The sequence below is a fragment of the Pteropus alecto genome, unplaced genomic scaffold (assembly GCF_000325575.1).
Source record: "Pteropus alecto unplaced genomic scaffold, ASM32557v1 scaffold146, whole genome shotgun sequence".
Classification (NCBI taxonomy): Eukaryota; Metazoa; Chordata; class Mammalia; order Chiroptera; family Pteropodidae; genus Pteropus; species Pteropus alecto.
The window spans coordinates 15928670-15955042 of NW_006442107.1; the positions used below are offsets into that span (position 1 = coordinate 15928670).

The window sequence follows — 26373 nt, forward strand, 5'->3', positions numbered from 1 at the left end:
ATGTCCATTATTTAACGTGGGCAGTTTGTCAGCTTTTACTTCATGTATTTTGAGGCTCTAAATTTGTACATGTTCATAATCGTTATAGCGTCCTGATGGATTGACCCTTTTATCATTATAAAATTACCCTTTTATCATTATAAATGTCGTTTATCTCTAGTAATAATTTTTTTTCTTAAAGTCTATTTCATCTGACGTTAGAATGTCTACTCTAGGTCTCTAGCACTCTTTTTTATACTGTTTGCATGGTATATCATTAACATCCTTTTACTTCAAGTTATTTTTGTCTTTTAATCTAAAGTGTGTCTTTGAATTCCACCAATGTTGGACTTTTGATTAGAGAGTTTAATCCATTTATCTTTAGCATCCATTTATCTTTAACTATCTTTAATTAGTTAAAAGTAGCATTTAAATCTGCCACTTAGTTTTTTTTCTGGATATTTCATGTCTTTTCCTTTTTCTCTCCATTCAGTAAAAAGACATTTTCCAGTGTACCAATTTAATTTCCTTGTCATCTGTCTTACTATATATTTTTGAATTTTTCTTAGTGTTTATCTTGGAGGTGACAATTAACATCATAATTTATAGCAATCTCAGATTAATAATAATGTAATTTCAATATTAAACATGAACTTTGCCTCTATTTTACCTTTCCTTCTGTTATCGTTACAAATTGTCTTTATACATTTGTGCCCACTACTGTAAATTTCAGATTATTGCGTTCTAAAATTGTATTTTAAATCAAATAGAGAAAAAAGTTACAAACAAAAAGTACGTTTATATTGTCTTTTATATTTAACTAGTACTTATTATGTAGTTACCTTTATTTGTAGTACTATGTTATTCCTTAATGCGGTTCAAGTTACTATTTTCATTTGAACCTGAATAACTTTATTTTTGTAGGCCCATCTGATAGTGAAAACCTGTTAGTGTTTACCTGTAAATGCCTTAATTTTTTCTTCATTTTTGAAAGGTAGTATAGTTTTACAGATTAAAATTTTTGGTTGTTGATTTTTTTTAATTCAGCATTTAAAAATGTCATTCCATTGCCTTCTGGCTCCACGGTTTCTATTCATAAATCACCTTTTGATCTTACTAATTATTTCTTGTGAGTGATTCATTACTTGCCTCTTGCTGTTTTTAAATTTTTTTCCTTTTCACTGTTATGATGTGTCTAATTTTGTTCATTCTACTTTGAGTTCCTTGAGCTTACTGGATGTATAAATTAATGTTTATCATCATAGTTGGAATATTTTGCTTCTTAAAATAGTTTTTCTACTCCTTTTTCTCCCCTCTCTTTCTCAGACTTCTATCATGCATATGATGGTATGCTTAATGTTGTCCCACAGGTCTCTGAGGCCCTATTCATTTTGTTTCACTATTATCGTTTGTTCTTCAGACTGGATAATGCCAAGAGAACTGTCTTAAAATTCATTGATTCTTTCTGTGCCTATTCAAAGCAGCTATGGAGCCTCTGTAGTGAATTTTTCATTTCATTTATTATACTTTTCAACTTCGTAATATCAACTTGGTTCCTTTTAACTTTTATCTTTTTACTGATATTCTCTGTTTGATGTTATTCTCATACCTTAAAAAATTATTAAACATGATTTTCTTAGGTCTTTGAATGTATTTAAAATAGCTGATAGAAAGTCTTTGGTAAGTCCAAAATCTGGATTTCCTCAGGGATAATTCCTATTGAATGATTTTTTTAAATTAATAAAATTTAATTTTTAGAGTAGTTTCAGGTTTACAGAAAATTAGCAAATAGTATAAAATTTCCCACATATTCACTGTCTACCCCCCTCACAGTTTCAAGTATTATTATCTTTTATTAGTGTTGTACATTTGTTACAGTTGATGAACCAATATTGATACATTACTATGAAGTTATGTCCATTTTACATTAGGATTTCTTTTTTATGTAGTATACTTCTATGGGTTTTGACAAATGCATAATGTTATGCTATGCTTCTCAATCTTCTTCTACCTTAAGTGTGACTAGAAGGCTAGAGGGGATTGGAGTTGGGTATTTCCCTTTCTCACATCAGTTAGGCTCTGTTAAAGTAGTTTTCCTTGAGTGCAGGTGGAAAACAGAACACTTGGGGTATAGCACATAGACATTTTAAAAATGGTTATTTTTTTTTACCCTGGGCATAATTCAAAATAGTTACTTTCCTCCTCCTCTTCCTGAAAACGAGAAAGAATATTTCTCCACTGTTTACTTTGAGTACCTGGTGAAGCTCCTGGAAATTAAACTAATGAAAGTGTGAGTGACCCGCCAAGACTGATTCCCAAGAGTTTTTAATTCTCAAGCTAGTCGACTCTCAGCCTCCAGCAGTTCATCAATTATAGTTTAAGTTTTTCTACCCATTCTTGGCTTCAGCAACTTCTGTTCCCAGTAAGCTATGATTTCCTGTATTTGCCTCTGTCTCTCTGGTTTTTGTGGTGTCAGTTTGCATTGTGACTTCAATTCCCTGATGGATTTAAGAAGTTGTTGATTTTTGGTTCATTATGCTTTCTTACAAGGTGTTTTCATTTTTTAATACCTGTCTTATGACTTATTCCTTGACACATTTGTCATTTGGAAATGCACATTAAATTTTCCAAGTACTTTTAAATTAATTTTATGTGACTAATTTCTAATTGTAAACTGGTTAATGTAGTTAGTTTCTACTGTTAATTTTTTTGTTGTTATATTGTTGCCTGAGATGCCTAATTTATGTATGTATCAAATTTGTCATATTGAATTCATCATATCTATACATAATTTGCTTATTCTGATCTACATGTGTCATAGATAAATGACGGTGAGTTAAAATCTCTCCCTATATTTTTTCTCTAAAATTTTCTCTGTGTTAAAAATACATTGCTTTTTAAATGTGATGTTGCTATATTAATATACACACATAAATATTTAACTATATCTTTAGTTGTAAAAAATAACTTTTTAGTTTAAGAGTTAATAACTGTTTAGCTTAAGTTCTAGATTCTTTCATAATTTGTTCATATCAAGTTTTCTTTCTCATTTTTTTTCCGTATAATTTTTATTTGGCTATTCTTTTCAGGTAAGTTTAAATCATTCATATATATTATAATAATTATTTTATTTGCACTGTTTTTCATCTTTTTTATACTTTTCAACACATTTCTTTTATGTTTGCATATTTTTGCTATGAATTTATTTCTGCTTCATTTTATTCTTTAGTGGTGTATTAGAATATAATACCCTATTTGTAATGCTTATTGAATAGTAGCATTAGATAGACTGCAAACATTTAAATTTTATATGTATGTACAATTTATCAAAATATTATAATGTCATTAGAACAAAACAATATGTTTTCTGTTTTATCATTTACATACTGTGAAAGGCTTAGGTCTTAAATGAATAATTTAATGCATTTTGTTAAATATATACATGATAAATGTAGAACCACCATACCATTCTAGATAGAAAATATTTTCTCACCCATAAAGTTTTCACCTACCATAGGCAACTGTTGTTTTTATATTTATCGTGATAGTTTATTTTCTTTTCTTGAACCTCATAACAATGGAATTATACAATATTCATTTTTATTTTCTCTGATTATTTTTGTGTCTTTTGAGGTTTACCAATTTTACTACATGTATAGTAGCTAATTGATTTTTACTGCTCAGCATTGTATTATTGCATTACTGTACAGTATTTTAAAAAATTTATTTTTCTAGTGATGAACATTAGGTTTCCAGTTTCTGCTATTATGATTAAAGTTATCACAAATGTTCTTAGATGATCTTGTAGACCCACACTTCAATTTATCTTGAGTAAAAGCTTAAAAGTGGAGTTGCTGCGTTTGAGTAAATTTTAACTCTCTAAGACTCAAACAAATACTTATATATTCTTATGTTTGAGAATTTTTAAACACTTTAAGGATTATGAAATGAAATTTAAAATTTCCTTTCTCTGCACTCCTTCTTTCCAAAGGTAATCAGTCTTAACAGTTTCTTGATCGGTTTGTTTTATTTGCATTTACAAATATCTGTCAGTCTTTTCATCTCATCTCCTTTTTAAATAACAAAAGGTGATGACAAAACATACATACAAATCTGTGTCTTGCTATTTTTCTCTTAATATCTTGGACTACATTCTATATCAGCACATAATAGTTTATCTATCTGCTGTTTGCATTTATTTATTTATAGATTTTTATATTTTCCAGTTTATTGTTATTTAATTGACGTATAACACTGTATAAGTTTAACATGTACAATATAATGATTTGATACATGTATATATTATGAAATATTTACCACTATAAGGTTATCGAACCTTCAGTTTACATAATTACCATTTTGTTGTTACAGTGAGAACATTTAAAATCTACTCTCATAGCAACTTTCAGTTACAGATACTCCTTGACTTATGGGTTACATCCTGAAAAACCCATCGTAAGCTGAAAATACTGCGAGTCAAAAATGCAGTTAACCTATGGAACATCATAGTTTAGCCTAGCTGATTTCTACTAAATGTGTATCAGTTTGTCACCATCGTAAAATCGAAAAATTGTGTAAGTCAGGGACCATCTGTATACAGTACAGTATAGTTAATTATAGTCACCATGTTGTACATTAGATCCCCAGAACTTATTCTTCTTATAAGTGGAAGATTATGCCCTTTGACCCACATCTCATTTTCTACACCCCAGTCCCTGGCAACCACTGTTCTACTCTCTGCTTCTACGAGTTCGGCTTTTTTAAATACCACATATAAGGAAGATCATATTGTATTTGTCTTTCTCTGTCTGACATATTTCATTTAGTATAATGTCCTCAGGGTCCATCCATGTAGTTGCAAATGGCAGGATTTCCTTTTTTTTCTTTTTATGGCTGAACAACACCCCTTTGTATATATAAGCTACATTTTTTTTTTTTATCCATGCATTCATAGGTGGACACTTAGTAATTTCCATATTTAGGCTTTTGTGAATAGTGCAGCAGTGAACAGGGAAGTGCAGATACCTCATTGACGTAGTGATTTCATTTCCTTTGGATAAATACCCTGAAATGGGATTGCTGGATCACACGGCAGTTCTATTTTTAATTTTTTGGAGAACTTCCATATTGTTTTCCATAATGGCTCCTCAAACTTAAATTCTTGCCAAAAGCGCACAAAGGTTCCCTTTTCTTCAAATCCTTGACAAATTTGTTATCTCTCGACTTTTTGATAATAGCCATTCTAACATGTGTGAGGTGATATCTCATTGGGGTTTTGATTTGCGTTTCCTTAATAGTGATGTAGAACACCTTTTCATGTACTTATTGGCCATTTGTATGTCTTGTTTCCATTTGTATGGAAAAATGTCTGTGCAGGGCCTTTCCCCATTTTTTAATTGAATTGTTTTTGTGCTATTGAGTTGTATGAGTTCTTTATATATTTTGAATATTAGCCTCTCATCAGATAGATAGTTCACAAATATTTTCTCCCATTCTGTAGGTTGTCTTTTCATTGTGTTGATTGCTTCTTTAGAAGCATTTTATCTTGACGTCATCTTACTTACTGATTTTCATTTTAGTCAGTTGTGCTTCCAGTGTCCTACCCAAAAGATCCTTAACAAAACTAATTTCAAGGAGCTTTTTCCTCTATATTTTCATTTAAGAGTTTTATGGTTGCAGGTCTTATGTTGAACTCCTTGATTCATTTCAAGTTAATTTTTGAGAGTAGTATAAGATAGGAGTCCAGTTTCATTCGTTTGCACGTGAATTTTCAGTTTTCCCAATACCATTTATTGAAGAGACTATCTTTTTCCCATAGAGTATCCTTGGCTTCCTTGTCAAATATTAATTGATCATCCATGTATGGGTTTATTTCTAGATTTTCTATTCTGTTGCATTGATCTGTGTGTCTGTTTTCATTCCACAACAATACCGTGTCTGAGGTAAACTCATCCCACAGACTATGCCAAGTGTCAGCGGTAAGCTCCTCGTGCGGGCTACGCCAAGTGTCAATGTCGAGCTGATGGAGAAGGGAAAGTTTGATGGTGAGATGCCCAATTGGAAGAATGCACAAGAGGCAGACATGAGAATGAAATGGCAGGCACCAACTATGTTGTGTGGAGTGCAGTTCTGTTGGGGGAAGTGCAGACTATTGCGTGGAGTGCATGGTACTGCGCATACTTCTTCTGTTCCCCTGTCTTGTGCTCCCCTTCTGCTCTCCAGAGGACCACATGGCTCCACACATACCAGAGTACAATAGTGACCTTCAGCCACACATACGTGATACAATAAGCTGAATTATGTTTACATAACATTCTAAATCAGAGGTCCTATTCCTAACCACGGGCCTGGATTACAGCCAGACCTTGGACCAGCCGGATTTTGGATTCAGCTGGACCTGGCACCCACATTCTGTTTTGATTATTATAGCTTTATAATATACTTTGAAATAAGGAAGCGTGATGCCTCCAGATTTGTTGTTTCTGAAGTTTGCTTTGGCTCTTTTGGGTCTTTTGTGATTCCATAAGAATTTTAGGATTGTTTTTTTTCTATTTCTATGAGAAATGCCATTGGAATTTTGATAAGGATTGTATTGAATGGACATTTTAACAATATTTACTCTTCTAATTTATGAATATGGGACTTTTAATTTATTTATGTTCTTCAGTTTCTTTCTTTAATGTCTTATAGTTTTTGGTGTATAGATCTTTCACTTCCTTGGTTAAATTTATTCCTAAGTATTTTACTCTTTCATGCCAGTGTAAATGGGATTGTTTTGTTTGACATAAGTATAGCTACCTCTGATCTCTTTTTGGTTTCCATTTGCCTGATATCTTTTTTCATCCCTTCACTTTGAGCCCTTAAAGCAGAAATGAGTGTCTTCTAATAGCTTGTTTTTTATCCACTCAACCTCTCTGTGCCTTTTAATTGGAGAATTTAATTTACACTTAAAGTGATTATTGATAGGTAAAGATTTAATGCCATCTTATTGATTGCTTTCTGCTGGTTTTTCGTTTCTTTCTCTCTCTGTCTTTCTTTGTGAATTGATGATTTTCCATATTGATATACTCTGATCCCCTTCTTTTTTATTTTATGAATCTACTATAGGTTTTTGCTTTGCAGTTACCATAAGGCTTACAAAAATTGTTTTAGAGCTATGATTGTTTATTTTAAGCTGATAACAACCTAACTTCAATCACATGCAAAAACTCTACCCTTTTATTTTTCCTTCTCCCACATTTTACATTGTTGATGTCACAGTTTATATAAATTTATATCATCTCCATTAATAAATTATTGCAGCTATAGCTATGTTAGTGTTTCTGCCCTTTAACCTTTATGCTAGAGCTAGTAATTAACATGCCACCTTATTACATACAATATTGAGTATTCTAAATTTTACAACATAGTTACCTTTACTGGTGAGTTTTATATTTTCATATGTTTTCCTGGTACTAGCAAGTATCCTTTCGTTTCAGTTTGAAGAACTCTCATTTCTTGTTAAGACAGGTCTAGTGATGTTAAACTCCCTAAGCTCTTCTTTGTCTGAGAAACTCTTTCTCTTCTTTCATTTCTTAAGGACAACTTTGCCAGCAAAGCTGCTCGGGTTTTCTGTAGAGCAGGCCACTGGGAACCACAATCACTTCCACTGCATGACTGATATTGGTAGACTCTGCTGTTTTTCCCTGTTCTAAGCCATTTCTATACTTTCAGCTTTGCTGGTCTCTGGCTGGGGTGAAACTGAAGTGGGTCCTTTATGAAGTGCCCCAAAGGGTAGGGAAGCTGGTTGCTCAACTATTTAAGCTGGAGAGCTCCCTCTTGGCACTAAGCAGTGTCTGCCTGGGGGGATGGGATGATGCAGGCCAAATGAAGCTGGCTTCCTTCCCTCTGTGTGGTTATTCCCAGATTTTTTGTTCCACTATGTTGCTGAAATTTCTTAAGTGGCCTTCTGAGCTCTTCCATGGCTAATTTTGTTTGTGGATAGCTGTCTAATTATTGAGATTTTTGGGGGGATGGAGGCCGAGGTCTCTTACTCTCTATCATTTTAGTGACATCACTCTGGATGATCTCTGCTTGATCTTAATAGCTGCATGATATTTTGAATACCTTCTTGTGAGAGTTAAACCAATTGAATAACAGAAAATATCTAAAAATATTCTGCTGTGGGTTTTGGTTAATATTTGTATTACAGTTGCTTTTTCAAAGACAACATTTTCACAACATAGTTTTGTGCATTAGTTTGTTTATTTTAAAAACTTATAGCAATTGCTCACAGAAATTTTTGTTTTATTTTTAAAAGACAATAACACATCACGAACTTTGGTTCCGGTTGGTGACCCTAAGGAAGTTGTTGAGATTGTTCATGAAAATAAAACGACAAATACTGAAGGTGAGGATTGAATGTAAATTGTATAGTAATCTAAAGAAACTATATTTATATTCATTCATTAGTTTATGATGTCACTATTATATTTTTTAAAGAAATAAACCTGAAATATCAATTAATAATTAACAAAGTAATATACAATATTAAGAATACAATATTGTAGCATATTTTATTCATAATATATGTTAATTATAATTTTGTTCATAAGAATTATTTACAATTTCACAAATGTATGAATTTTTAAAATAAAAATGTTCTTTATTGATCATGCTAGGTGCTAGAACCTTTCCAGTTCAATGGAGAAATGTCTCTTAGAAGAAAAAGGACTGATATTTTGGGGGCGTGAAATGCAGAATGAAAAATTGTTCATTGAGAATTTATAAAACATTTCTGAAAGTGTTTCAGGTGTTATATGTGGAAAGAAATGGAAAGATGAGGAAATGTATACATTTAATATATAGGGGTTCATACTTATTGTTTCTTAGATAATTCTGGTGGAGAACTTTGTATCAAAATTTTTTAATCTTCATTTTGGTAAATTTCTTCTCTAGAGATTTTCAGTTTGACAGGATAAAATTGGGATAAGTTGCCATTCTGATTCTTTATCCATTTCTGTCCAGTGGAAATCTTAAATAGAATTTTAATGTCCTGACTTAAAGTTTATTGCCCACAGTTAATTATGAGCCATAGTTTGGGACAAACTTTTAAAAATATCAAATGATTGATTTATGAACCAATAAATTCAAAACACTGGAATAGACATATGTTGCTAGGGTGCAGATATACTTAAGAAATGGAGTATATAATCTTTAGGCCAAATAAAATATAACAATATACTAGTTAGAACAGCACAATAGAAAAGAGTGTTTATAAAGAGTAACAGAGATGACAAAATGTAGTGAAAAGGTTCTGTACTTGATTTTAATGTGTGGGCATAGGGTTTCCAAGCACTTCTTGGACACCAGCTGGATGTCCTACAAATCAATTCAATTCCGACATCATCTACTTAGAGATAGCCTCAGATTTTACAGGTTAAAGGCTTAGTCTTTCAAGAGTACTCCACCCTCCACTTCAGATGTCAGTGGAAAACCCAGGTTATCACCTGTGCTTCTGATCAGCTGCTGTAGATTGGAGGTTTTAATGAACACCCTCCCTTTGGGTTCGATTAATTTGCCACTCTGACTTGCAGAACTCAGAGATATGTTACTAGGTTACTGGTTTATTATGAAAGGATATAACTCAGAAACAGCCAGATGGAATAGATGCATAGGGCAGTGTATGAGGAAAGGGCACAAAGCTTCCATGCCATCTCAGAACTTGCCACTCTCCCCAAATCTCCATATGTTTAACAACCTGGAAGCTCTCTGAACCCTGTTGTCCTGTCCTTTCGAGTTTTTATGGAGGCTTCATTACATAGGCATGCTTAATTAAATCATTGGCCTGTTAGTGATTGATCCAACTCCTAGCCCTTCTCTTCTCAGAGGTTGGGGATGGGACTGAAAAGTTCTAATACTCCAAACACGTGGTTAATATTCCTGGAAGCCAGTCCCTTACCCCTAGGTGGGGTCCAAAAGTTACTTCATTAACAAAATGAAGAACACTTTTAATGCTTTCATTTCTTAGGAAATTCCAAGGGTTTTAGGAACTCTGTACCAAAAACAGGACAAAGGCCAAATATTACTTATTTTAAGTCACAATATCACAGTAGTACATGACAAATGGATAGTATGGGCAAGAAGTACCTTCAGTGTTTTGAATAATACCAGTGTTTACAGTCTCTAAGGATTAATAGAGCTGTTAATGGATAAAGACAGATTTGAATTGAATCTTAAAGAATGCATTTGTGTATGAAATAAAAAGTGAGGAGAATATTTAAGCAAGAACAAGATGAGTCAAATAACAGTGATGAAATAGTACAAAATATGGACAAAATAGATTACTTTGACTGAAGCTTAGAGAAGATTTCAGAAATGTAAAGATAATTAGTTAAAATAAAACTAGAAATTATCAAGGTACAATCAAAAAGCATTTTAAATTTCAGACTCAAGAGTGTGAATTTTATTTCTTGGTCTTTGGTGGTCCTATATATATTTGAGTAATGGTATTACATAACCAAATCCTTTGCTTGGAAATATGAGTCTGATATCAAGACTTGTTTGGTTACAGAGGAAATATGGAGACTAATTACCTTATCATTATAGTCCAGGCTTAAGGTAATAAGGGCTTGGTGTATGGAGGATCAGTGGCTATGAAAGAAAAGAATTAAGGAGCCATTGTAAACAAATTGTTAAGATATGGTAATATATTGGCATAGAAACTTGAATGAAAAGAGGATTCAACAATGATTTAACTGTTGCACACTTTGATAATGGGAATAGAGAAGAAAGGAAAGGAGGTTGAGTGGAATAAAGATGAGTTTACTTTTAGAAGTACCTGGTTTGCATTTCCCTAAAGCTGGCAATGTTGAGCATCTTTTCATATGTTTGTAGGTTTGTAGGCTATACAAAGAACTCATACTACTCAATAACAACAAAAAAACAAACTATCCAGTCAAAAAATGGGCAGAGAACCTGAACAGACAGTTCTCCCTAAAGGACATACATATGGCCAACAACTGTATGAAAAGATGCTCACATCGCTAGCTATTAGGGAAATTCAAATCAGAACCACAATGAGATACCATCTCATATCTGTTAGAATGCCTATAATTAACAAGACAAGTAATAATAAATGTTGGAGAGGATGCGGAGAAAAAGGAACCCTCGTACACTGCTGGTGGGACTGCTAATTGGTACAGCCACTATGGAAAACAGTATGGAGGTTCCTCAAAAAACTAAGAATTGATCTACCATATGACCCAGCAATCCCTCTACTGGATATTTACCCCAAAGACATGAAAACCCATATCTGAAAAGATATTTGCACACTGATGTTCATAGCAGCATTATTCACAGTGGCCAGGACATGGAAGCAACCGAAGTGTCCTACCATAGATGATTGGCTAAAGAAGCTGTGGCACATATATACAATGGAATATTACTCAGGCATAAGAAGAGGTGCCATACTGCCATTTGTGACAACATGGATGGATCTCGATATAATTATGCTAAGCGAAATAAGCCAGACTGAAAACGTAGAAAATCACATCATATCTCTTATATGTGGGATATAAACCTAAAAGCAACAAATGAACAGGACAAACAGAGACTCAGGACACGGGACAATGGACTAGTGATTACCAGAGGGTAGGAGGTGGCGGAGGAGGAGAGAGCTAGACGGGTTAAAGGGGGTCAAATATGGTGGGGTTGAGGAGTTGGGGAAGGGTGAAGTGGGTAAAGGGGATCAAATATATGGCAGCTGAAGGAAACTGGATGTTGGGTGGTAATCACAGAATAGACTATATAGCTGTCAAATTATAATGTACACCTGAAAATTATATAATTGTATTAACCAATGTTACCCCAATAAACTTAATAAAAACAAACAAACAAACGGAAAGGAAACTAAACCTAGCCGACCCAGGGGGAAAAAAAAAGTACTTGGCTTTGCAAATGGGTTTGTTCCTTCAAGACTACTTTTGGCTTGTTGGCCTTGACCAAGTCCAAATGTTTAATACCAAGTAGATTGGAGGCAGGCCTGCAACCAAAATTTTTGTGTTGGTATATCTGTACTCTCTCACCATTCCTTCATTTACCAAATAGTGCCTGATTATTCATTCTGCATCAGGCACCATTTTCAATGTTCGGAATGTATCAGACCTCAGCTCTGGACTAGATCTTGCATTTTAGGCACTGATTCTGAGCAAGGAAGTTGGAATTGGGAAGATGCTTAGAGAGGATGAGAGTCCTCTTTGAGCTTAATTCTTTAAATACTCACCCTAACCACTCGTGCATGAGTCTCACCAGGAGGTCTATCAACTTATGTTTGACTAAAACCACTAATTCATTGTGTTATGGAATTTTAGGTGAAAAAGATTTTATAAAATGCCCCACCAACCCATTCATTTATTAAGTGAGAAATCTGAGGTTGGACAATGAATAGTTTGTTTTAGCTTAGGAAGCTCAGTTAGTTATCAGTCAAGTCAAAAAATGAATGAACATAGATACCTAATATATCTAGGTATCTCTATAAGGTGAAGAAAATTAAAAAGAAGTGGAATGTAAAGTTTTAACTTACACCATCATGCATTAGAATTAAAACAGTAATAAGAACTCAAGAATTCAGATTCTATCCTGTGTTGCTTATGATGCCATGTCTTACAGACTTCTGGTGCAAAATTTAACATCATAGTATTTCATTTTTCCTGCTTTACCATATGTAAAATGTTAATCCTAAACCATAGGGGTGCTATAGAAATTAATTGGTATTCACATAATAAATGGAGAGTAGAACATACAGAAAAATGTTAAATAAGTCATTTCTGTCTCTGTTTTCCCCACATTTAATGAAGCAAAACAAATGTTTTAAATACAAGGACAACTGCCTGGTTGTTAAATGTATATTAAAACCTTAATTCTAGGGAGAGGGGCACAATGCCTTTATCAAGATATTTGTATAGAAGATTGATATGTAATTCTCACCAGCTTGTTCTTTGTTCTGTTGACTATTGAAGAGATGAAAAAATATATATCTATCTGTGTATGAACTAAAGAGGAAAGATAGAATATAACATAATGAAATAATCATTGCAAGTATTTGTGTTTGGTATGGTCAGAACAAACGAAAATACTTCAGAATATTAGCACTGATATCTCGAAGGAACATTCAAAATTCAAAAACAAGTGATATGTGAAACATTTGAGATACCCTGAAATATATTTTTAGGACCGCTTCTCTTTATTTTGCTACACTTTTAAAAATATAAAGATAATTATATCCATGTCCAGGGAGATATAATTCAAATGCCAGCTCTCCCACCTACCAGTTCTGTGGAATTGGACATGTATATATAACTTCTTTAAGCCTTGGTTTCCTCATCTATGAAATCAGGATAATAATCCCATTTCATAAGATTGTTACGAGGGTTCAATAAAACGTGGCATCAAAAGTACCTACCATAGTCTCATGTTTGGTACCTGTGTTTAGTGCTAAAAAATGTTAGAATACACACATACACACACATATTCATATATATATGGCATAAAGTAAACCCTTTTATTTATAAATGAAAAAGATATTCCATTTCACAGAGATTACGTTTTTGGAGGAGGAGATTATGAGACTTCATTCAAAAGAGTGCAATTTAAATGAAGATATCAAAAATATTTACCATTTCTATGGGTTGACATAGAAACAAAAGGCACAGACAATCCAGAGGCAACAGTATTACTTCCTTTTCTCAAGGTCAACTGAAATGAGGATATCACTCTGTTCTCATTGAGGCACTGAGCCTATTTTGTATCTTGCATTTAACGTCAGTGATTGCAGCTATAACCCAGACCAATAGAGTCCTTAGAGGCAAAAGGACTGCAAGTAAGCACTTTGATGGAGTTTCATGGACAGCTTTGCTGTGCTTCTGCAACCTTCAGTTGATTCGGGACATGCCAAGATTAGAATCATTGAGGCACATCGGACTGAGTGGATTTTATGATGAGTACAACTTGAATGCTATAGTGAGAACATCAATCATTCTTCATATGAAACTCCAATTTTCAGAAATGGAAGGTAGAAAATGAGGTTATTATAAGGATGTAAGGGACCTGCCTTTTTTTTTTTTTTCAGCAAGAGAAACTCATGCTGGATTTAAGGAAGAACTCCTTCAATGCATGAGTGGTTAGATATATTTACATTGGAAGATGCAGAATCTCTTCGAAAGGAGAATTTAAAATCTATTTCAAAGTCATTTTTTAAGTGATTCATGATCTATTTAGAAACAAATATATTAATATGTTTTTTTGATTTTTTTTTTAATGGTTAGTTCATGATCTATGGAATACAAACTTTTTAACTTCAAAGTTTTATTCTTTGTTCTTAGGTTCATTTTTATTTGTTACATTTTAAGTCATAAATGATTATTATAGCTTTTAAATTTTTAGAAGGTTACTATACTGTATATAACTGATACTTAACATCTTCTGTCCACTTTATCTTGAGGGGTGAATCAAGGCATTTACTTCAGCTACCCATGTCGACGTCACAGCTGTGCTTTAGTAAACATTCCAGCACCATGTGTCAACAAAATGATTTCACACATTGAAGATGTGGAGTCTAAAATACAGGAGCATGTGAAACAGGTGAGTGACATTTAAAATGCTAACATTTTTGTAAGCTCTGTAGAGCCTAAAGAGTCTGTTGCTTAAAAAACCCAAGGAGTTATTATTTTTTATGATAATTGAAATACTTTATAGAATCTTGGCTCAGTTGTATAATTTTCTAATCTAGACATGTTTCTGATAGTCTCACTCCAGAAGGGTGAAATGACCTCAGTAAATAGATTTTTTTCCCCCTACTTGTTTGTTCTTTATCCAGAGGCAATCAAGCTAAGTAGTAATTTCCATAAGCCAACTTGACTAGTAAATTAAATAGTATTTACATCCTTTTTTGGGCCACTAAACTGATTAGATGATTAGATGAGTAAATTGGTGTGTAAAAGGACAGTGTGCCCTTTTTAACTTATTTTGTTCTAAAGAAATAACTTAATAGGTCTGTCGAAAGGGAATATCATGTTTTTTTGTCTTTTTAACCTGTTTGCATTTATTATTCTGAAGAGAGTTTACTCTTGAAATCACAGTAACTTTTAATTACTTTCAAAGGATGATCTAGGAATAATAAAAACCTTCCCAAAACCTTTTATTAAAATTGTATTTCTGAGCAATTAATGCACAATCAGCACGTCCAAATGGAAGGGCAAGTTTGCTAGAGACCTGTGTTATTTCTCTTTCTTTACCACTGTTACTGGATCTGGCTCCAAAAAAGTTCTGGGAGGCCAGTGCTGATGCTTGTCCTAGGGTTTTGTTTCTTTTGAGGAAAGCATTATAGAGCATTAATTAAAATTGTGAGCTTTAGAGCTACACAGTTCGTGACCTTAGTCATAAAGGGAGATTCTGTGTTAAAGTACCAGCATATGATATATGTTCAATATATATTAGCTGTTGTTATTTCTATAATATTATTTACATCATTCTATATTAGTATTATATTATCTCTGTTTCTTTGTTAATTCTGTCTTCTGGGACCTGCTTCAGAGCCTAATGCATAGTAGGCACTCAGTAAACGTCTGTTGAATGAAAAAATAAATGAGGACCTGAAACAGAGCCTTTCTTTTCTAGATACATCTGATATACCTAGTATCCAACTAATATAGTAAGAATTACTATTTACCAAACATCTGCTATTTTCTAGGCACTTAATAAATATATATTTTTTATTTGTCCTTTACAAAAATCCCACTTGACTGGTGAAAAATTCTAAGACTTAGAAAAGTCAAGTAATTTATACATCATCACACGGGTAGTGAGCATTAGGGTTGGAATTTGAACTGAGTTCTCTCTTACTCCAAAGCCAAATTCAGCCTGTTTTATGACCCTAAGGGATAGTGTTATTTAGAATTTTGACAACATGAAACGCACAAAATAACAATGTCAGATAAACACACTTCTAAACAAAACTATGATGATAATATAATGTATGTATAAGTAAATATTAGTATACATATAGACTTTAATTTATTGTGAAATAAATACTCATAACATTAAAAAAATTTTAAGACCTATTATAGGCTTTGTATTTTATAAATTTAAAAACTATTATTTTATTATTGACTATATATTTGGTAGTTAGATTTGCTAGTGTTGAACTGGTAAATGGAGTATATTTATTTATCTTATGCTGTATTTTTTGTTTAGGTCACCACAACTATTGATTAGATATTTAATTATCTATATTTGAATTAACATTTCACAAATGAACTGGTAGCTACCAATCTTTTGTAAAGATGAATTTTTTTCTGACTCACCTGTTAAAATGAGAAAAAAAACTTCCCATGATTCTATGGAAAATGAACTTTTGGTAATATTAATTAGACAACTTTACATTCGTAGTCTTTCTTCAAAAATTTAAACTAAATAAAATTAAAGAGGACTTGAAAGAAATCTTTAAAGAGTAGCTTGCAGATTTTTGTTAAACAACAGTTAATAGGAGCTATTATTTCTCAAAGACAAACACACACACACATATATATTTTATAGAAAGATTATGTATTACATATTACGTTAATATAGATCATAATTCAGAATTAGTTACCCTAAACATAAAACCTAGTAACAAATAAAGTGGGTTACTTATGTAAAGAATGTTTAAAGTGAATAATTATCCTGCAGGAAATACTGAATTTTTGTAAATGTGTGGCCATGTGCATTTTAATAATTCCAGAATGCCTGAATGAAATGCAGGTAAAAGATATTTCTCCTCAACATTTTTATCACTTAAAAACATTCTACCCATTAAAGTTCTCAACAGATTGTACCTTTGAGAGGAAATAGCATTTTTAAATTTTATTCATTCATCACCTACAATCCCAGGCACTGTCTTAGACCTGTTAAGTGCTTGGGGAACAATGCCTCTTCCTTCACCAGTTTCCAGGGAATTATGTGTGCAGAAGGCAAAACAAAGCAGAGGGGAACAACTTAGTGATAACCAGCTGGAGCCTTGGCCCAAAGTTCCATTGTAGTTCCCATCAAGAGTTGCACAAAATAATTCTTATTTTGAATTGCAGATTATCTGATTCCTCTGCATGTTAGGGTTAAGAGTCAAAGCAGATGACTGGCTTTATTATCTCTCTAAATTGCTTAAATCTGGTGTTTTAATAATCTAATTTTTGGAAAAGTTTGTGCAAAGATGAGTAGAGGCTGGTTCATCAGGAGTCCAGCAGCCAGCACAAGGCAAGGGGTGTTTGCCCAAATACAGATTTATTTAAATACTTTCTGCTGAGGCCCCCAAATCTGAAAGTATAATGCTCTTGACTTTTACTTTGTTCAGTCCATACTGATGTTTTCCTCCGATAAAGTTCGGTTTGTCTTGGGGAATGTGAGGAGTGCATTTGGGTAGCGTGGGGTCAAGGATAGGGAGAAAGTGATGCTCTCTCTAGGCCCAGCAGTGCTTCCTCTTCTTTTAATTTGCAACAGTTTTACTTTTGTCTACATTGTCTACTGTTTCTCTACAAACTGCTTGATTTCTTAGAACAGCTTTATTGAGACAATTTACATATCATAAAGTCTGCTGTTTAAAGTATACAATTCAGTGGTTTTTAGTGTATTTTCAGAGTTGTGTAATCACAAAGGTCCACACATTATATGATCCCATTAATATGAAATGTTCAAAATAGGCCAGTCTATTGAGACAGAAAGCCAATTGATGGTTTCCTAGGGCTGGGAGTGACTGCTGATGGGTATAAGATTTCTTTTGGGGATAATGAATGTTAGTTTTTAGTCAGGAGAATCTTAATCTTTTATTAGATAAAGCCCTATAAGTAATTGCAAAGCTGTCATCTACTTTGGATATGGAATACAGTAGATGAGTGAAAGATCAATCTTTTTTAGGTCAACCTTTATAGTTTGTTTGCTCATTATATCACAGTGATTTCCATTAGGTCAGAATAAATACTGTAGAGCTTGTGATTAGCAGAGATACATCTCCCATAAGCTTGTCCATCCTACTCATTGCAGTTTAATTGCAATTCTGAATCTTGAAAAGAATTCTTCAGAGTAGAGTTACAGTGAACAGTTTCTCTATATTTTATTTTTGCAAGGATTAAGAAAATACTGCAAAATGATGAAAATAATTGCCTGGATAATTTTTCATACTAATAAAGGTTTTGTTTTATTTTATTTATTTTACCTGCCACCTTATTCTCCTAGACTAGTGATAGTTTTGTTTAATTTGGAATGATCTCTACTGAATTGAAAATTCCCTCTTCATTTAATTAATGCAAGTCATTAAGAAGCTACCATGATTTAAAAGAATGGCATAGAAAGTACAGATGTTCCTTAACTTGTGATGAGGTTACAAGTTGAAAATATTGTAAGTCGAAAATGCATTTAATATACCTAACCTACTGAACATCATAACTTAGCCTAGCCTACCTTAAACATGCTCAGAACACTTATATTAGTCTACCATTGGGCAAAATTATCTACACAATAAATACATTGTAGAGAACTGGCTGTTTACTCTTGTGATTACATAGCTGACAAGGAGCTGTGGCTTGCTGCATCACGAGAGAGTATCTTACCATATATTGCTAGCCTGGGAAAGGATTTAAATTAAATTAAATCTGGTTTCTACTGAATACATATCAACTTTTTTCGTAAAGTTGAAAAATAATAAGTTGACATCCTAAGTTGGGGACTGCCTGTTTTTAGAAATTATTTTTTAAAATACAAAAATAATAATATTATCATCAATAGTAAAGCTAATATTAAGTGCTTACTGTATATCATGGATTTAATATGCATGATTTTATTGATTCCTTATTGAAATCTTTTGAGATAGAAACTACCACTATCCCCAGTTGCAGACTAGGAAAATGATTCTAGAGGTTGATTTCCCCTAAGATCAGTCAGTCAGTGGCAAAGCTAACATTCAGACTGTGAGTGCCTGAGATCTAAGAACATCCTATTCATCACTGTGCTGTGTCATTCATCCCTGAGAGTATATCAGCTATGAGGACCTAAAAACATGAATGTTAAAATGCTTCTAATTCTAATTGGAAGACTTTGCTTTAATTATATCATTTCACAACTTTTTAAAAATTCTGAAACCTAATATTTAATCATCTGACCCTCTTGACCAAACTTCTGATACTTTGAATTCTCTCATTCTGTTAATTCAAATATATTTCATTTGAGACTTGAAGATACTTCAAACCTTGACATATCCACTGTTTCCCTTTCTGTCATTCCCATTTTTCTCTTTATTTCCTTGCCTAATCAATTCATCACTTAAAGTGCTTACCACTAGGTATATTTGGTTCTTTACTTCTTTCTGTTATCCTCTGTCTAGTCTGATAAAATGCCAACCCTGACGAGATCTCTCTGATGGTCTGCAATCTCCACTCTTATACCCAGCCTGCTGAATGGAGAACATTACAAAATAATCCAAATTTGAGATATTATACATTTGTGGTCTCTAGCCTCAATGGGACCTTTAATAATGTTCTGAAATTATGTCAACTAGAACTTTCTCTCGTATTCTCTGTATCTACTCCAGTCCTCTCCTTTGTTCAATTCTCCAAATATTCCACCTCACATGATACTCATTTATCTCTTACTTCCCTAAGAAAATGGGAAGTATAATAGCAGAAATGCCTCAAACTCCTATTATCCCATGTGTGAACATCCTTGAATTCCACAAACATTGTTATTTTTGTCCTTCCATGGAAGATTTCCTTCCCCCCACAAATGGCTACTGCCTTCACCTGCATTACATCTGTTTTTTGCAAGGATCGTCATATCATCAGCTGCTCGTACCATCCTAGCTTCCAAATCTTTTTGACGTAACTCACTGCTGGCAACATTTAGTATATTGATGTCTCTCCTATTTTCAAGAATTTTTTTTTATACCACACATACTTCTAAATGTATCTTTTTTTTTTTTTTGCTTTATCTTATTGTTCCACTTAACATCTTAAGAGTTGTCTAATTTTAGTATCTCTGATTCCTCACCTCACTATCACTCATTTATTCATTGCCATGTAGATTTGGTCTCCATTAATCTAATAAAAATGCCTTCATAAAAGTAACCATTGTTTTTCTTTGTTATCTGTTGCTGTACATGTATACACAAATACACTTCTTTAAAAATTTGTGGCTAGAACAAACATTTATTTAGTTACAATTGAGCAATTTGTTCTGGGCTCAGCTGGACAATTTTGTTGGTTCTTGCCTGAGGCCAATCATGTGGATGCAGACATCTGCTAACTCAACTGGGAATAGTGATAAAGATGGCCTCACTCACATGTCCAGTGGCTGGGGGAGTGTTCTAAGAGTACAAATCTCAGTGGGCAAGTGCTTAACAAAGCTTCGCTGAAGTCCCACTGGCCAAGCAAAGCACATAATCAATCCCCTTGTTAATGCAGTAGAGTATTAGACAAGATGTGGATGCCAGGAGACATGATTCTTTAGGGACAGTTTATGTAGCAATCTGTCAGTCCATTGGCAACATGATTAACAACCCATGTAAATGAAAAACTATAATCACCAACTCCTCACAAGTTTTATTCCATGATAGTATTATGCAGAGGTCCACAATCACATGTTCTGTGACGGATCTGGTATAGACAATGCTCCTTGGGAACAGTTTTCTTTGACCCAGAGATCTGTGAATTAATACAAGTTAAAAATTTATCCTGCACACTTAGCATACCATGTAAAGCAGGGACAGAATCATCACAATAAACATTCTCATTCAAAAAAGGGAAGAATGAAAGGCACATAGCTTTCACGGATGCATAGAATTCTGAAATTTGTGATGTTAGGTCTACCATATCTGGGACCAAGGTATGTTTCTTGATGAGGAGTCAGAGTTCTGCTTCCTGGGAATAGTTTACAAATTTGTTGTTCTGCTTGTCTCTTTGTTCTACTCTCTGAGCTCTTAGGTCTGAGAGGTACTTTGATTTCCATGAGAAACAGACCTGAGCAACTATCTCAGACTTTTTCCTGTATTAGTCCGCTCAGGCTGCCATAACAAAATATCACAGGCTAGGTGACTTAACAATAGAAATTTATTTTTTCACAGTTCTGGAGGCTAAAAGTCCAAGATCAGGGTTTTCTCAGGGTTTATTTCTACGGAGAATTCTCTTCCTGGCTTGAAAACATCCTTCTTTTCCTCTGTGCCTATGTAGTGAGAGAGAGAGCTCTGGTATCTCTTCCTCTTCTTATAATCACACCAGAGTTATTGGACCCCACCCTTAGGGCATCATTTCACTTGAATTACCTCCTTAAGGCCTTGTCTCCAAATACAGTCACTTTGGAGATTAGGATTTCAACATATGAATTTGGGGAGATGGAGAGGAGGATACAACTCAGTTCACGACACTGCCGTAATAATTTGGATGCTCAGACACTTCTTTGCATTTTGCATTCTCTCTTTCTCTCTTTTTTTTTTTTTTTTGTTCAAAATGTTACAATTCCCATAAGAACTCCAGGGTTTCATATTACTCTGATTGCTTTTAACCCCATGGCTCAAAAGCCACAGTCACATTCTTTTTTTTTTTTTTTTCCTTTAACATCATTTCCTTTTAATTAGGTAATTTTTTAAATAAATGTTGTTTTAGAACAGTTTGAAACTTACAGTAAAATTTGGACAATAATACAGAGATCTCATGCATACTCTGGACCCAGTTTTTTTCTTCTATTTTATTATCTTACATTAGTGTTATACACTTGTTATAATTAATGAACCAATATTGATACCTTATTACTAACTAAAGTCCATACTTAATCCAATTTCCTTAGACTTTTTTATTGAGATGAAATTCATTTAACAAAATAAACTATTTGAAAGTGAACAACTCAATGGCCTTTAGTACACTCACAATTTTGTACAATTACCACCTCTATCTAATTCCAGAACATCTCACCACTCCAAAATAAAACCATTAAAGATTTAATCACTATTAAATCTCTCTGGCCTGGCAGCCACAATCAACTTTCTATTTCTATGGGTTTACCTATTCCGGATTTTTTTTGTGTGTAAATGAAATTATATTATATGTGATCTGTTTCTGGCATCTCTTACTTAGCATAACATTTTGAAGTTCATCTACACTGTGCCATGTTTTAGTACTTCATTTCTTTTTATGGCTGAATAATATTCCATTGTATGTATATCCCACAATTTGTTTATCTCTCTATTGGTGGGCCTTTGGGTTGTTTCTACCTTTGTCTATTGTAAATATGGCTGATATGAACCTTTGTGTACAAGGATTTGTTAAAATAGCTTTTTTTTTCAATTCTTTTAGGTATATACTTAGCGGTAGAATTGTTTTGTCATATGGTAATTCTGTTTTATTTATTGAGGAACTTCCAAACTGTTTTTCATAGCTCAACCATTTTATTACTGATTGTAAGAGTTCTTTTTGTATTCTGTATACTAGACTCTAATCAGGTATATTATTTGCAAATATTTCTTTCGTAATGTAGGTTGTCTTTCACTTTTTTGATAATGTCTCTTAATGTCCAAAACTTTTTAATTTTGATATTCAGTTTATCCTTTTTGTTGTTCTTGTTGCTCGTGCTTTTGTTGTCATATCTAAGAATTCATTGCAAAATCCCAGGACACGAAAATTTACCTCTAGGTTTTCTTCTATGAGTTTTATGATTTTATCACTTATATTTAAGTCCTTGATACATTTTGCCTATAGGAGACATGCATATTCTTGGGATCAAAGGTAAGATAATGGTGGATTAAAAAATGGTTACCCTTCTCCTTTATACCTTCTCCCATTAACAAGCAGAGCCTATTCCAATATTTAAATAGACTGGATTTGTGACTTGTTTTGAACAGATATATCAGAGGAAATATACAATTTCTAAGCAAAGTCTCAAGAGTCCTTGAAACTTCTGCTTTCAATCTCTTGCTGCCATAAATTCCCCATAAAGAAACCTTATCTATTTTTTTGAAGACACATGACCAAGTAGAGAGAAAAGACTGACCTACAACCAGCACAAACCACGAGACTTGTGAGTGAGGATATCCTGAACTTCCTATCCTAGTCAAGCTGCCAGATGACTTCATTAGTGTGAGGTCACATTACTTACCCCAGACAAGACCAGAAACCACCCAACTGAGCCAGTCTACTTAACAATGGTGCAATATGAGCAAATAAAATGGAGATTGTTTTTAGCTACTAAGTTCGAATGGTTTATTATGCAGCAGTGACTGATGCATCATTGAAGATAACACTGAGATTTACAAGCACATGTGTATACATATCACAAGTTAAAATAAGTGAATGAAAGGAAAATTCCACTCGTATAGTGTTAGACTGAAACTGTTGATCACTTTCATAGGAATAGGAAAATTCCTATTCCTTTTTTTTTTCTTTTGCTCAGTTGACTCTCAATAGGCTTTTTTTTCTACCTTGGTAGCTATTCTTTCCATTCTTTATGGCAGACCATTATTTCTTCTGGCCATATTGGAAATACTGGTACTCCCCAGGCATGTCCTCTTCTCACTCAACTATCCCTTTGAGTGACCCCACTCCCTCTTCCCCCCTCCCTCCCTCTCCCTCTCCCTTTCTCTCTCTCTCCTACAAGATTATAAGGTCTTGGAAGTTAGAGTCTATATATAATATCCACTAATCATAGTACCTACCAGATTGTGGTACATTATATGCATTAAATACTTTTGAATGAATGGATTCAGGGATAATTTTCCAAATTATGTCAGGTTTTACATGAGGCTGCTTTTTAAAACATGGGAAGGATATACTGATTCTTAGAATTTTTTAAATTTGGCATGCCATTTGACAAATATTGCTCATACTTTCAAGATTGCTATAGAAAACTCCAAATCAACTGTAAATTCAAAAGTATGAGTGTTCTTTACAGTTGATAGTAGGTCACAGTTGTGGGAAATAGTATTCAGAATTCATAGGCCATATCTATAAATAATTTACAATAAAAAGGAGAGTCCCAACATAAATTTATTTTTATTCTTATTTTTTAGAGTAGAAAATATAAAAAAAATTAAATGGTGTTAGGTATCTAAAAGATTGGGTAATAATTTCCAATACAAATATGGAGTTAAAAAATCAGAGTCATTAGAATGTTATATGTATCAAGCAGGAGTTTACAGGCAATGCTGTTTAGAGTAAATAGGATGTTTTATTTCTTCTATAATGTAATTTTTTAAAGTATGTTCAATTTGACATTTTTAGTCTCCCACTCCACTTTTGTTTCTCTTTGCTCTTTGAAGAGACAGAAATCAGAAATGCATAGAATGTGGTCAGTTGGATAAAAGTGTTTATGTTATAAATTATAATCAATGGCCCTAAGTGTTTATGACAATAGGTAAAATTCTCAGCTTAATTATAACAGGAATTTTATTTAAAATAATTTAAAGTGACATTAGGAAATTTAAAAAATGTGTATAAATATTTCAGATGGGCAATTAAAAAATGTAAAACTCAAATTTTTTGGATACTGTGGGCCTTCCCTATGTTAACCATTTAAGTAAGTATATGGGTTATTTGAACGCCAGGTACATGAAATTTTGCATTCTCACTTCAGTTCAAAGACTGATTAAAATAATTTTCCTTTATTGCTTCATCACTTCTACAAAAATGTTGCTAGGGTAAGGTCTTGACATTTTATCCTAAAATATTTCTCTATACCAAATTTAACTCTTTTCTAAAAATTTAAGTAACCTGTTTTTATTAGTATAAAATACATAATTTTTTATTATACTATAAGGAGGATCAAACAAAATATTAATTAGGCATTACTCACTTATAGAAGATTTTTAAATTTTCAGATAATTATGTCACAGTTCATTGAAAAGTCTCTTATCTTAACCAGTTTCCCCTCAACTTTCATGTGATACTTCAACTTCAGTTGGCTTCTTAAAAGTATCATATAAGTCAACCTAATTTTAGATGTCTGCACTATTCAGGACTCTGAGTTACCAGTTTTCAAAACCAAGGGATAATGTTTTTCTGATTATTAATTCATTTAGAATCTATTAAGATACTTATTGAATGTTCGTTCTCTTCTCTGCTTGTATATCTTTTGCCCATTTTCTTTCAGGTTTACTTGTATTTTCTTACTGACTTAGAGGAACAAATTATTATCTTTAGTTTGTTATACATATTTTTACCATTTGTAATTTGACCTGTAATTTGACTTTCGATTTGACTTGTCTTTTTACTTTATGATATCTTTTATTAAAAATAGTTCTTAATTTTAATGTACTTAAATTTATTATTTTTGCTTTATTTTAAGTGTTTTGCATCTTTCTTATTTAAGAAATCTTTTTATAATGTAAGGTCATATAAAATATTTCCTTTTCTTGTTAAATTTTAAATTTTTTCACTTGAGATTTAATTGTTTAACAGTGTGAAATTGTTTCTATGTGGGTTACACATTCATTTGTAAAAATATGGAAATTATTTTTCTCAACATCACTTTTTTTTTACAAAATCCAGTCATTTCTTAGAAATCAGCTATACTGTATCTATCGTAATGATTGCAATCTATTTGTTGCTCCTTCATTTCATTGGTTATTTTTACCTCTGTATTATAATACTTCATTTTATAAATTTGTATGCTTCATAATATGTTTTGATATCTGATACGGTAATTCCCGCTTTTCTTTGCTTTTATAGATTTCTTTGGCTATTATTAGTGCATATAAATTTTAGAATAAGCTTGTCATATTACATGCAAAAACCCTTTGGGATTTCAAACAATTGCATTCATTATTTTTTATTACATAGGTGAATTTGGTCTTTTTGGGAGGGTTTTTTTTTTTAATTGAATCTATTACACTATCAGCACAAGAAAATTCCAGCAGTATACCAAATACCAAAACCTGTTTAGAGGAAAGGACTAAGCAGGAGGTTATGGGGAAGATGGGTAAATTGAAGAAAACTTAATGTTAAATTATTGGTTCTCTAACGTACAGTCATGAGCCCCATAATGTTTCAGTCAGTGACAGATTATGTATAGGCTGGCAGTTACTTACAATTATAATGGAATTGAGGGCCTCTACTTTTGCCTAAGTAAGCCTGTATTTAAATTTGTGCACCTTAGAATATTTTCACTCACTGATGAATCTGCCTTTGTTTTTCCTCACTCACCTGTTTGTGTCTATGTGAGATTCTGCTAACAACATAGGCTCTAGAATCATAACTTCTATTCTTAGACAGCCTGTCTTGTCTGTCTTAGATACATCTCCATTGTGGTTAGAGAGTTCTCATGGTAATGACTAGAAAGCAACCTTTCGGCCATATGTTCTGGTTTTGGGGGGTGAAAAGCAATAATACTGGCCTGTCTCACCACAGGCAGCCC

At 33.0% G+C, this 26373-nt stretch overlaps 1 protein-coding gene across 1 annotated transcript in view; it reads left to right on the forward strand.

The window, feature by feature from the left end:
- The first annotated feature begins 5941 nt into the window (after positions 1-5941).
- CCDC178 (coiled-coil domain containing 178) overlaps positions 5942-26373 on the forward strand; it is a 325585-nt gene continuing 305153 nt past the window's right edge. Inside the window, exons 1-3 of the mRNA XM_006920102.2 lie at positions 5942-6023; positions 8279-8368; positions 14459-14598. Coding sequence (XP_006920164.1) covers positions 5942-6023; positions 8279-8368; positions 14459-14598 — 312 coding nt within the window. The remainder of the gene's footprint in view (positions 6024-8278; positions 8369-14458; positions 14599-26373) is intronic.